The sequence below is a fragment of the Patella vulgata genome, chromosome 2, assembly GCF_932274485.2.
Source record: "Patella vulgata chromosome 2, xgPatVulg1.2, whole genome shotgun sequence".
NCBI classification, from domain to species: domain Eukaryota; kingdom Metazoa; phylum Mollusca; class Gastropoda; family Patellidae; genus Patella; species Patella vulgata.
Genome location: NC_065880.2, coordinates 84,494,592 through 84,508,062, shown reverse-complemented (window position 1 = coordinate 84,508,062; position 13,471 = coordinate 84,494,592). Strand labels below are relative to the sequence as shown.

At 37.6% G+C, this 13,471-nt stretch overlaps 1 protein-coding gene across 1 annotated transcript; it reads left to right on the top strand.

Moving 5' to 3' along the window:
• Nucleotides 1–7: 7 nt before the first annotated feature.
• On the top strand, nucleotides 8–12,259 carry LOC126812104 (coilin). The gene is made up of 9 exons (XM_050538350.2): nucleotides 8–150; nucleotides 1,918–2,052; nucleotides 4,165–4,348; nucleotides 5,208–6,102; nucleotides 6,990–7,121; nucleotides 9,514–9,561; nucleotides 10,484–10,550; nucleotides 10,969–11,051; nucleotides 11,867–12,259. The coding sequence occupies exons 2-9, from the start codon at nucleotides 1,935–1,937 to the stop codon at nucleotides 11,912–11,914; spliced, it is 1,575 nt and encodes a 524-aa protein (XP_050394307.1). The 5' UTR covers nucleotides 8–150; nucleotides 1,918–1,934; the 3' UTR covers nucleotides 11,915–12,259.
• The last annotated feature ends 1,212 nt before the right edge of the window (nucleotides 12,260–13,471 follow it).

Below are 13,471 nucleotides of genomic sequence, written 5' to 3'. Positions count from 1 at the left end.
CTAAATTTTATCGGGAGAAAGGTCAAGGTTGGTTTAGTTTTTCGGTCTGACAACAACAGCAACACGTGCAAAATGAGATAGAAGAAGAAACTTCTTGTTATAGCTGACCGAGAATTAGCCACTAATATTTCCAATACTTTGCCATACATGGTATTTTCATATTTGTCAGATATCATTGAAATGAAATAGATTGCAATTTTTGTTTCTGAGATATTTGTCTGAATCTTGAAAAATGTTTGCAGAAATTTCAGGTCATACTCATGATAGTCATAGACATAAAATCAATTCCCTTTCTCACTTCCCCTCCAGAGTAAATATCTGTGCTTGGCAGAGAATGTCAGTTGTTGAGATGTCAGAAATGCATGACAAAAGAAACAATTCCGTAATTAGGGATGGTGTATACAGAATATTCGTCTTTTAAAGCGATAATTTCATATTTTTAAGTTATGTTTTTAAAATGTATTAAAAAAAAGCCTTAAAATAGATGGTATCTACAAACAGTCCTACCTTAGTAAAGAATAATCCTATAATTCACTATTACCAGTTGAGAAATTGGCAAAAATATAATTTTCAACTTCAAATTTAAATGTTTGAAGAAAGCTATTCTATGGGAGGAATAGAAAAACAAGGGAGATCATTGTGTTATTATTTCTGGGGCGAATGAGTTTTAAGTGTGGGAATGATACCTATGATCGTACAGTAGTGAGTTGACAACCTACTGAGCAAAAGACATAGAAATGATTATGTTTTGACTTTCTTAGAAAATATGAAATTCTCACTTTAAAGATACATTAGTTAAGAGTTTAATATTTGGTCATCCTTGCTATATTATATATATAATAATTCAAAAATAGATGATAATAAAGATCTGGGCCCTGTTTCTCGAAATGTTAACTAAAGATAAAATCCAAATTTTAGTAGATACTTCAAGTTTGATTGGCTAAGCACTAAAATCAATCTAATATTATCCAATCAAATTTCTAAAATCTTTGATTTTATCTTAGTTAAAATTTCGTGAAACCGGCCCCTGAAGCCTAAAGAAAGACTTGCATTGGGCAGATTTAGCTCTTGCATAATGCATGTTTAAGCATTGAAATGACTAAAGCACCAACGGGTAAGGTGAACGACCTGCCACCTAATTCTACTCGATCATATCATTTTTCGTCCCATCCAGTTACGGGACACTTTTCCTTGCATGCCACCTCACTGACACCCCCGAACCAACAGTGAAATCGATCCCAGGGCTTCCTGCATGGTTATTGAGCCGCTATGTCTTCCGCACAATTTTAAATTATTGACTCAAACTCGTAACAATCTTGAGTTTGAGCACTTTCTTTCAGACTAACAAATAATTATGTTTAAACATGCATTATGCAAGAGCAATATCTGCTTATTACAAGTCTTTCTTTAGGCCTGAAATGTTATCTAAATTATCAATTAGACATTAATTAACTTATCCAGACCATAATAAACTCTCGATGTCAAGGCTAGTCTTCGATATCGACTGGATTAGAATCCTATATGCTGCTAACGCTCATTGATAATTAAATCAAAACAGTGGATAACCGAGACTATGCTGTTTATATTAATGATTTTAGTAATGATGACCGAGACTATACGAAAATTTCACCCGCTTCGTTCTCGGCTCATAGTGGATCAATTTGACTGAAATTTTCAGCAAATTACCTTTACACTATCTAGTTTTTAACTATTATAGCGAGAACTGCCATCTCATTATCTTATCTCCCATAATGTATGTTTAATAATCCAACCTCGTGGGCTTTCTCGGGGTCCTCCGGTTTCCCCCACTGCTAAAGACCCCTACGCGCAAGCAAATGATTGAAATAAAAATTGAACCATGTGTTGGTACCAAAATAACCCCATTTCATTTAATTAATAAATTTATTGATATTTTAGATGGTGAATAATCTGACATGATGAATGGTAGACATATGATAGATCTTGATGCGATTGGTTTGTCATCTAATAAGATGAATCTTATTCCTATTCCCATGATGGACTCCTCTAGTGATAAAAATTCACATAGTTCAGGTATGGTATAGTGAACATACAACTTCTCATGCAAAAATGAAAATACAGTTTTTTATACTTTCGATGGCCTACACTACATGAAAATCTGTCAAGTTATAGTGGGAGTTCACGTCAGGGGTCAAACGAGTGGCTTTTGACCCCATGACTTCTGACATTAATTAATCAATCAGTGTTGTCGTTTCTAGTGGTTTACCCACAGTTCCATGCATAAAAAGGCCAAGAACTTGCCGTAACTGACAGTTTCATTGACTAATTCCTCACATCAAGTAGAACGCCTGTTATATAACAAGTCTTCCAGATCCTAGTGTAGTAAAGACAAGTAGAACGAAATTTTGAACTATAAAAAACGAAACGAAATAGGATCTGTGTTTTAATCGGATTGATGCAAAAATGAACAAGAACACTTATGGTACCGGGTATTAACTTTGCGAGAGCTGTCATTTTATTCTGCAGTACATGGGGGTTTTTATGGCCAAATGGTTAGCTCGTGCACACTGTATCATAAGGTCTCATTGAGTCAACTGGCGTGGTTTTGAATCCCTGGTTGTACGTGATAAGGAGTAGTCGCCTGTCCAACCTCGTGGGTTTTCTCCAGGTCCTGCAGTTTCCTCCCACTTCTAAAAACTTATACGCAAAGCGAATTATTGAAATAAAATTGAACCATATGTTAGTCCCAAAATGACATAGTTTGTGTTCAGTGGATGTTAAACTCCATTTCTCTCTCTCTCTATTCTGCAGCACATGCAGAAGTTAATTGCTATCAATTCTCTAAACCCAATAACTTGATCGACATTCCAGTTCTCAAGTCTATGCAATTGAACAATTATTGTTTTGAGCCATAATAATAAGCATAACTTTAAAAAACACTCCAATATGGGTGTGTCGAGAGGACTGACCTCACTGATCTGAAAATCACATATGTTGTTTCAACAAATTAAAAACTTATAAGCCTCGCAAATTGTTTTGACCTAGAAATTCTTCAAAATAAATAAATTTTCATTAAATAAAAAATATTCCACTATTCCTTCTAGATAGTCTGGGTTTTTGAAAACCTTTTTTCAATCCAAGGAAATATGTATATTTTCCATTGATATTATAGAGGGGTGTTTGGATTGCATTGAGTCAACTAGCGTGGTTTCGAATCCCGTGTGGAAGTGACAAGGAGTAGGGTCGCCTGTCCAACCTCGTCGGTTTTCTCCGGGTCCTCCAGTTTCCTCCTACTGCTAAAGACCGCTAAGCGCAAGCGAATTATTCAAATAAAATTGAACCATTTGTTAGTCCCGAAATGACCTAGTTTGTGTCGAGTTGACATTAAACCCCTTTTCTCCCTCTCCCTCCCTCTCTATTTGGTTTCATTTGTTACCCACGTTCTTGTAGGGTTAGTGCTAAATAATAAGGCCAGCTCGATTTTTCATCAAAGGTCACGAGATGTAAACAGGACTAGCGTTAATCCCAACCCTAACCCTAACCGTCGACCTAGCCCCAAAGCTTACCCTTCAATCTCGCCAACAATCACTTGCCCTAACCATATTTACATCTCAGTGGCCTTGACAAAAATTGAGCTGGCCTTAACAAATAGATTTAGCCATCACATCAGGTATTGTTGTGGATTAGGAGTGTAAGCTTATATGACAAGATTTTGGCCTTTAAAAATTTGACAAAAAGAATTCGGGATTTTCGTGAGTGCTATTTTTTTTTTTGCGCACTCAAATTCATAAAACCTTGAAAATTGTGATCATTTGCTAATTCCAGGAGAGATGACTAACTTGTAATTTGTTAATACTCTATTCAAATCACAATAAAATGCTAAGTAAACATACCATTTCATTTGTCTTCACAGTGATGCAGGACGAAGGGCCTGACAAGGACAGCTGTCTAGTTGTTCGGATGGAACAAAAAAACGAGGTCCCGCTACCCGCGTGCATGTAAAAGATCCCTTGGCAGTTAGAATTTGATATAAGAGTAGGCCGTAGCGCCGCTGTCCGGGCAAAAATTCCCTCATAGCACACACTATATGGCGTATGTCCGTCTTCATTAGCCCAGTTAGAACAGTAGGATGTTAAGTCCCATTTCATTTCATTTCATTTCATTTCATTTTTCATTTGTTTTCAGGAGCGATAAAGAACCAGCAGATACTGTCCATGTTTAATAGTTTACAATGTCAACTGATGACTTTACAGAGTACGATGGTCTCATTACAAATGAACCAGAATGCAATTCAATCAACAGTCGAGAATGTCTCTAAGAAAGTGTCAAAGATAAACAGCAAAATCGCTGTCATGCAGACAAATCTAGGGTTAGCATTTCTTAAAGCCCCTTAATTCCACTTCTACTTGCTCTAACTCCTTGTTGGAGGAAAATGAAGTGTATTATGTTCTAGATAGAAATAAAATGGAGTTTAACGTCCTACTGTTCTACCCCGACTTGGGTAATGATGACGGGCATACGCCATACAGTGTGCTATGAGGGACATTTAGCCGGAATGCCAACTACCAATGCCATTGTCTACACGGGACCTTGGTTTTTCGTCCCATCCGAATGACCAGACCGCTGTCCCTTGTTAGGCCCTCAGTCTTGCACCACTGACAAGGGGAAACCACACCAGATTATCCTGATGAACTTTCTCGGAATCGAACCTGCGACCTCCAGACTAGCGAGCCAGTGTCTTACTCACTTAGTCACCGTGGCTCCTCGATATTTGACGAGTTCACATAGCTAAATATTTGTCCTTTGCAGCATTGGTAAGCCAGCAGCCCAAAGTCTCACATCATCTGTCTTCCCTTCATTTCAACATTTTATATATCTTATTCCCATCATCTTAGAGTCAAGGCTTGATTTTTCCCCGGGGGGTGGCGGGGGGTGTGGATGGCCAAATGGTTAGCACGCGCGTGCTGTATCATGCGGTCTGTCATTGAGTCAACTGGCGGGGTTTCGATTCCACGGTTGTACGTGACAAGGAGTATTGTCGCCTGTCCAACCTCATGGGTTTTCTCTGGGTCCTTTGGTTTCCTCCCACTGCTAAAGACTCCTAAGCGCAAGCGAATTATTGAAATAAAAAAATTAAACCATATGTTAGTCCCGAAATGACCTAGTTTGTGTCGAGTGGACGTTGAATCCCATTTCTCTCTTGATTTTTTCCCACATGTATTTTTCAGGATTGATGGGATGAAACCTTCCGATGCTGAAATACCATCAGCCTCAGCTAATGATACAGAGGAAACCGATCTGGAGAATCATCAGCGTAAAAAGAAACGGAAAAAAGACAAATCAGTAAAAACAAAGGCAGTGGATGCTTCAGAATACCAAAATATAGGTGACAACCATGCGGAAGTAAATTTCAATATATCAGAAACTGTTCACTTGTTGCAAAGTGATGACGGTGTCGTAGAAAACGGTGGAATCGGAGCAAAAAAAAAACTGAAAAGAAATAAAACTGTAAGCCCAGATTTAAATGTCGTGTCTGCAAACAATGAGCCAGAAGTTATGGAAATAAGTCGTGAAATGCCAACCATTTTAATTGCGGAAAAGACCAAAAAGAAACGTAAAAGAAATCGAAAGAGAAAAAGTTTGACACCTGTTCCCAAAACACCCACTCCACCTCTTCAACCGACTAAAGATATTAAAATGAACTTGCCGAGTGATCAACGTCCTAACAATGTTAAAATCAAATTTGAATCAGACTCTGATAATGAAAATGTGGAGGGTGCACTTACCCCCCCTGTTCCGTCAACTTCATTTAGAGTTATTACCCCAGAAATATCTAGTGCTCGCATGCCTTCTATTCTAAAGCCTCGTTCCCAAACCCCCAATTCGTATCCCCGAGCAAGCAATAAAAGCATGCGTAAAATGAGAGGTCTGCAAGTCACAGAGGTCCTGAAAGAGATTCGATTACAAACTACAACGAATGGAAACGAGGAAGATTTAAGTTTAACAGTAACTAAAGATGATTCAAACTCTTCAAGAATTGTTTCAATGAAACCGGGCAAAGATTCTAGTACGAGTCAAAAACCTGAGAATTCGAAACAATCAGTGGAAGAAATACCTGTTGAGGTTTGTGTTTTTGTATTCCAGTAGTTTTTTAACTTAGTTCTCACTTGGGAGGATGGCTGAATGGTTAGCAGTATCATAAGGTCTGTCATTGAGTCAACTGTTATGGTTTCGATTCCCTGGTTTTCTCCGGGTCCTCCCATTGCTAAAGACCCCTACGCACAAGCGAATTATTGAAATAAAATTGAACCATATGTTAGTCCCGAAATGACCTTATTTGTTTGGTGGACGTTAAACCCCATTTCACTTCCCTTCCTTTAGTTCTCAACTTACCTGGAAGAAAGAGGGAGTAGTGGTGGCTCAGTAAGATGGTCTGTTAACTGAGAGGTCCGGTGTTCGATCCTGGTGTTGGTCAAGTAAGAAACATAAGAGTAGGCAAATTTTCCTTCATAGCACTCTGCATGGCGTATGCCTGTCTTCATTGCCCCAGGGGGGATTACGGTGGCTAAGTGGATAAGATGCTGGCTCGCTAGCTCTGGTGTTCGATCTCTGCATTGGCCGAGAAAATCCATCCGGATTTTCCTGTGTGGTTCCCCCCTTGTCAGTGATACAGGACGGAGGGCCTGCCATGGACAGCTGTCTAGTTCGTGGGTGAGACAAAAAAAACCAAAGATGCCGTGTACACATTGGTGTGCACATAAAAGATCCCTTGACAGTTGAAATTTGATATGTCGATATGAGAGTAGGCCGTAGTGCCACTGTCCGGGCAAAATTTCCCTCATAGCTCACTGTGTGGTGTATGCCCGTCTTTATTAGCCCAGTTCAGAGCAGAACAATAGGACGTTAAACCCCATTTCATTTCATACTTTAGGTTGGACGAGGGGTCATGAATAGAATTAGTTCACCAGAAATGATGTTATTTATATTGTCATTTAAACTTTTTTATACAGGCATCAGGTTGTTCTGACAAGGGAGAGAATTCTCTAGATAGTGAATATTTTGAGGCTATACCATTTAAAGATTATAATACATTCCCAGTGTTACATGATCCACCAAGAGCTGGTGATAAAATAGCTTATAAGGTTTGTACATTTTAAAATGATTTTCAATTAGAAGTATCTGTATTCGATCCTCTTCAGGGAGGAGGGGGTTTGGGTGGCCTAATAGATAGCTTGTGCACGTATCATAAGGTCTGTCATTGAGTCAACTGGAGTGGTTTCGATTCCGCAGTTGTACATGGGAAGGAGTAGGGTTGCCTATCCAACCTCGTGGGTTTTCTCCAGGTCCTCCGGTTTCCTCCCACTGCTAAAGTCCCTTACACTCAAGTCCCCTACATGCAAGAAATAAAGTTGAATCATGTGTTAGTCACGAAATGACCTAGTTTGTGTAGATTCAACATTAAATCTCAGTGCGTAAGACACTAGTTCACTAACCAGGTGGGGGGTTGGATGGCTGAATGGTTAGCGTGCGCGCGCTGTATCATATAGTCTGTCATTGTGTCGACTGGCGTGGTTTCAAATCCCCGGTTGTACGTGACAAGGAGTAGGGTCGTCTGTCCAACCTCGTGGGTTTTCTCCGGGTCCTCCGGTTTCCTCCCATTGCTAAAGTCCCCTATGCGCAAGGGAATTATTGAAATAAAATTAAACCATATGTTAGTCCCGAAATGCCCTAGTCGAGTGGACGTTAAACCCTCTCTCTCTCTCTCTCTCTCTCTCTCTCTCTCACTAACCAGGTGATCTTCACCATCACCATTTACTGTATTTTCAGCAAGTAGAATAAATCAGGCCCTGAGTTCTCAAAGCATTCTCAGACTTTAGTTAAAGCGATAATTTCATATTTTCTAAGAAAGTCAAAACATGATTATTTCTATGTCTTTTAATCAATAGGTTGTCAACTCACTATTATACGATTATAGGTATTATTCTCCCTCTTAAAAATCCCTTGACCCCAGAAATAATAACACAATTACCTCCCTTGTTTTTCTATTTCCCCCCCCCCCCCCCATGGAATAGCTATCTTCAAACGTTTGAATTTAAAGTTGAAAATGATATTTTTGCCAATTTCTCAACTGGCAATAGTGAATTATAGGATTAGTAGGATTATTCTTTAACAAGGTAGGACTGTTTATAGATACCATCTATTTTAGGGCTTTATTTTAATACATTTTAAAAATATAACTTAAAAATATGAAATTGTAACTTTAAAAATTAATCAACATAAACTACAGTATAAATTAATTTAACAAATTTTGGTTCAATGCTTAATAATAGATAAGCTTCAATACGGAAATGGGAATTGACATAAACGTATGTATCCAAATACAGGTAAATAAGGATATTATAGGATTAATAGCAAAGAATTTTCTCAAAATTGTTCACCATATTTTAACCAAAATATGATCCTTAAACTTTTGTATCAAATACATCAATAAGAAACTAAGTGCAAATTTGTGTGTTTCTGGAACAAAGATATTTCTCAAAAAGTATTGAAAGTTGAGTAAATTCATTAGTCTGAGAATGCTTTGTGAAACCAGGTCCAGTAATATAGTTAAAGATACATTATAGGAGATTTTTATAGAGATTTGGCCATTCTTGCTATAACAGTTCAAAAATAGATGATGAAAGAAGAATATATTGAAAATTTCAGTCAAATTACGTTATTCTGAACAAGTTATCACTAATGTAATTTTTGACTAGAAATGGGAGTCAACTCCTACATAATCTCGATTATCAAGTAACCTTTTTTTAATAGCTGTGGTTTGAGACGAGGTTGCATTTCAATTCGTATCACATTTATTTTTACTACAAATTAAAAATAAGACTTTTAATATATAGATAAGAAAGGAAAGTTTGAAAGGAAGGGACCAAATCAATGAGGCATAAGTATAGCCGACTTCTTGTTAGCCTGCGTGTACTCTTGTACTGTAACTGGTAGGCCTGCGTAACTCCCGAACAGTGATCCAATGTAGCTGCAATTCAACTGGGGTGATGTTAGCTGCGATGTTTATCAATTTCTATAATTTTTCTGTAAACGCAAGTGACAAAAGAGCGTAGCCTATAATACCGACATCCAAACTCTCATTTTAACCACAACTAAACATAATATCAAGGCCGTATACATGTATATCAAACTTTCAATCAAATTGACTGACACGCGGCCTCGCTCAACAGCGGCCTCGCTTCGTACAATCTATCATTTAGCCTCGATCTAAAATTATTTCCGGGAGTATCACGTCAACGTAACGGTTAATCTCCGCTTACGACGCCATTTAAAAATTTAATCAATCAACGAAATCCTGTTTAAATCCAAGCCGAATCCAAGCCATCCGTGGGTCTACAGAGTTGATTTTGTGCTTGTTGTGTAAATAAAGATCTAATTTATAATTTCTATGACATCTGAAGCCTAAATAAAGACTTGCAATAATCAGATTTAGCTCTTGCATAAGGTATGTTTAAGTTTATCATTTAATTTCAGATTTTAGAATTGTCTGAAACCTATTCTCCAGAAGTATCAGCTTACAAGGTAATGTACAAACTACTCGAAATTAATAACATTTCTGTATTTTAATAAAAACAATATATTGGGGGGGGGGGGGCATTGTGAGTAACCTGAAGTTCCTGTGTTTGATCCCTGCATTGGCTGAGGAAGTTCATCAGGATTTTCCGGCATAGTTCCATCCCTGTTAGTGGTACTGAAGGCCTGGATAGGATGAAAAATCAAGGTCCAGTGTACACATTGGCGTGCACGTAAAAGATACCCTGGCAGTTGGAATTCAATATAAGAGTAGGCTGTAGTGCCCCTATCCGAGCAAAATATCTCTTATAGCACACTGCATGGCATATGCCTATCTTTAGCCCAGTCGAGGACATTAAACCCGTTTCGTTTCAATTATTTTTTTTTAACCAGAACCAAACCTTTTCTATAGTTATTCGGATGGGAAGAAAAATAGGCCTTGTGTAAACATTGGCATGTGTATGTAAAAAAAAAACCCTTGATAGTTGTAATTCTAAATAAGGTAGGCCGTAGTGCAGCTGTCCAGGACAAAAGTTCCCTCATCATAGCACACTGTATGGCATTAGCCCAGTAGGTTCAGAATGGTCATTCTGTAGTTTGGAAATCTCCGATTTGGACACTATAGAACATATATATTATAGAATTGTTTACCTAGACATGTCGGTTTTCAGCAAGTTCCCCGAAATATATTGAACCTAATAATAAGTGCATGATGTTCACATCATACGAAATGATGAACCAGCGACCTAGAAGACAAGACAAAATAGCTCTGTAAGCCGCTGAAGGGATCTGGGGATAGTTGCACATTATACAAAGTCGTTGGATTTGCAAGGGAACAAAAGGAAACAAACTTACAAAAAAGGATTAATCCCATGTAATCCCTAACAAGTTATTAGTGTTTAATCTCAATTCTCCATCTATTTTATTTTAGGAAGCTGGTGTTGTATCATATGATAATGCTACAAAGATGATAAACCTTCATTTGATTGGTCAGATCAGTAAGAAAATATTTTTATTTTTATACAGTTGGGGGGTTGGATGGTCAAATGTTTAGCGTGTGCACGTTGTATCATATGGTCTGTCGTTGAGTCAGCTGGCATGGTTTCGATTCCCTGGTTGTTGAAATGACCTAGTTTGTGTCAGTAGAAGTTAAACCCTCTCTCTATACAGTTGGTATTATAATATGTGTAAACAGCTTTATGTCCTTTTTCAAACAAGGTGATATCGCAGGTAATGTTGGTATTACGGTTTCTATCATTTTTATATGCCTACATTGAAATGTGGCCCTTGATCCACTTGAAAATTCTTGTGGATGCTGTAGAGACCAAAATTATCATCCGTTTGAAATTAAATTTATTACTTTCACTTTTAAAATCTTGACAAAATCTCGAACCTATTTTTTGTTTTTTTTAACAGAAACTAAAACAGAACCTGGTAAATTTGATATTCCTGATGAAACTGAACAGACAGATTCAGAATCTAAACTTCAAGAGTATAATGTAAGTAAATGTAATGTTAGGGAAGCCACAGTGATTCAGTGAGTAAGACATTAGCTCACTAACCTGTAGATCCTGGGGGGGGGGGGGGAGGTGGAAGGCCGAATGGTTAGCGTGCGTGCGCTGTATCATAAAGTTTGTCATTGAGTCGACTGGCGTGGTTTCGAATCCCCGGTTGTACGTGACAAGGAGTAGGGTCGCCTGTCCAACCTCGTGGGTTTTCTCTGGGTCCTCCGGTTTCCTCCCACTGCTAAAGACCCCTATGCGCAACTGAATTATTGAAATAAAATTAAACCATATGTTAGTCCTGAAATGACCTAGTTCGTGTCGAGTGGACATTAAACCCCATTTCTCTCTCTCTCTCTGTAGATCCCGGGTTCACTCCCGGTTTTGACCAAGAAAGTTTCTCCGTATTTTCGGGCCTGGAGCCAAACTGCACTCTCAAAGAATAAAATATAATTTTCTATGGTTTAATAATCTGGGTTGCACGGAAGCAAATTTTACATACAGGTGTCTGTAATGTGGAAAATATTAAAATATTAATTTGCGACTATGTTTGAGATTATAAAATAACTGATGATTTAGCATAGTTTTTGGTATAAAGGGGTGTGGGATTGTGATGACTACAGTGTTGATCTTTTAGAGGCATTTAGTAACTGGATAGAGCAATAAACTAGAACAGCTATATATATTCTGTATTAGCTTGATAACTTTGAGAGTATACTGTTCGAAATGTTGCGCAAATAAATAATTAACTGCTTTTCCATAAGTATGTGTGATTTTGATGACTATAGTCTTCTTGTTTCATGTGTTTTCAGATTGAGTTAAATTGGAATGAACTTATTGAACCCAAATTGATGAACTGACAAGAACAACTGGAGAAAGAAATATCATTTTATATACAACTATCTTGTGTGGATATTGGAACGTGTGAATCCAGAGCTATGATTATGTGGGTTATAAACATCGATCTTTTCTAAAAAAAAAAATCAGTGAAATGAAAAGAAATATATTGTGGATAACTCGTGTCAGTTTGGATTGTAAGGTATTGAAAGGTGGTTGAATGATTTAACATTCTGGTGACCAGGCTTAAGAGTATTGTCCCCTGCAAAACCTTTCACTCAGAAGCAAACTATTGTATTGTTAGTTGGAAATACACTGTATATAAATAAACTATAAACATACTTTTGGAAAACAAATACTGATTTATTTAGGCGACGTTTCGCAGAGTATTCTCTCAATACATTAGCTTGAAAAAACGTTGAGAGAATACTCTGCGAAACGTCGCCTAAATAAATTGGTAATTGTTTTCCATAAGTACAGTGGACTCTGTCACATCCGACATCGTACGGGATCGTTACAATATTTCGGATCACACAGCGTGTCGGAATACTGAGCTTTCTCCAAAACCGGAAATACTGTAACTTCGAAAACCGGAAGTATTTTTATATTGTAGCTTCGAATCACCAGAATGCTATTCCCTTTAAAAATGATAAACCTTGTAGCTTCGAATCACGAGAATGCTATTCCCTTTAAAAATGAAACCTTTCTGTACTTTCAAAATTTTATTACATTAAATAATTAACAATAACAAAGCATTGGCACGCTTTGCAGGACGTTCAGACATTTTGAATACAATAATGTATAATGATTCTTCAATCGCGGCAATTTTTATATAATGTCGCGGTATTTGACATGAGTAACTAAAATAAAATACCCAGCGCACTCTTACAAGAGATTATAATCAACAAAGAATATATAACATTATCAAAGTAATCAACACAGACCGGCGCTTGCGAGTTTTAATCTCACCGATAATTGATTGGTGATTGCTTGTTAATCTTTTCTGGCTTCACACCCATTGAGTTTCAATCTCACCGATAATTGGATGCTTCACACCCACCGTTTGAAGTACGGATTATACGGTGTCGATTCAGTGGAAATTATGTGACGGGACGGCTGATTGATGTCGGAATCCCGAACATACAGAATCCCGATTTACCAGCGATTTTTTTGGCTGAAGTAAAAGGAAATAAATCGGGACATGAAAATCATGTCGGATGTCACAGCAATCCGGAGTGATCAGACATCGGATGTGACAGAGTCCACTGTATGTTTATAGTTGATTTATCTTCCCAGTGACTAAATGCCACTTAAAGAATAATACACTATATTATATAATTGTATGGGATACATTTACTGTTAATTACAGAATAATACCTGGTAAAGACAAGAGAATTTACTCAACTTTCAATCACTGTTTATGAGAAATATCTTTGATCCAATAACACAGAACTTTGCACCTATTTTCTCATTGATGTAAGGCAAACAATTTTGAGTAAACTCTTTTAAGTCTGAAAATACTTTGTGAACTCTGAGTCTGGGACCTGTTTCTCAAAACCCAAATTTTAGTAGATATTTCA

What these genes read in the sequence shown, in the direction of transcription:
- LOC126812104 (XM_050538350.2), top strand. Translation starts at nt 1,935, where the DNA reads ATGATGAATGGTAGACATATGATAGATCTTGATGCGATTGGTTTGTCA. An exon ending in GTGATAAAATAGCTTATAAG is followed by an intron (nt 7,122 to 9,513) that starts GTTTGTACATTT and finishes ATTTAATTTCAG; the next exon opens with ATTTTAGAATTGTCTGAAAC. An exon ending in CTAAACTTCAAGAGTATAAT is followed by an intron (nt 11,052 to 11,866) that starts GTAAGTAAATGT and finishes ATGTGTTTTCAG; the next exon opens with ATTGAGTTAAATTGGAATGA.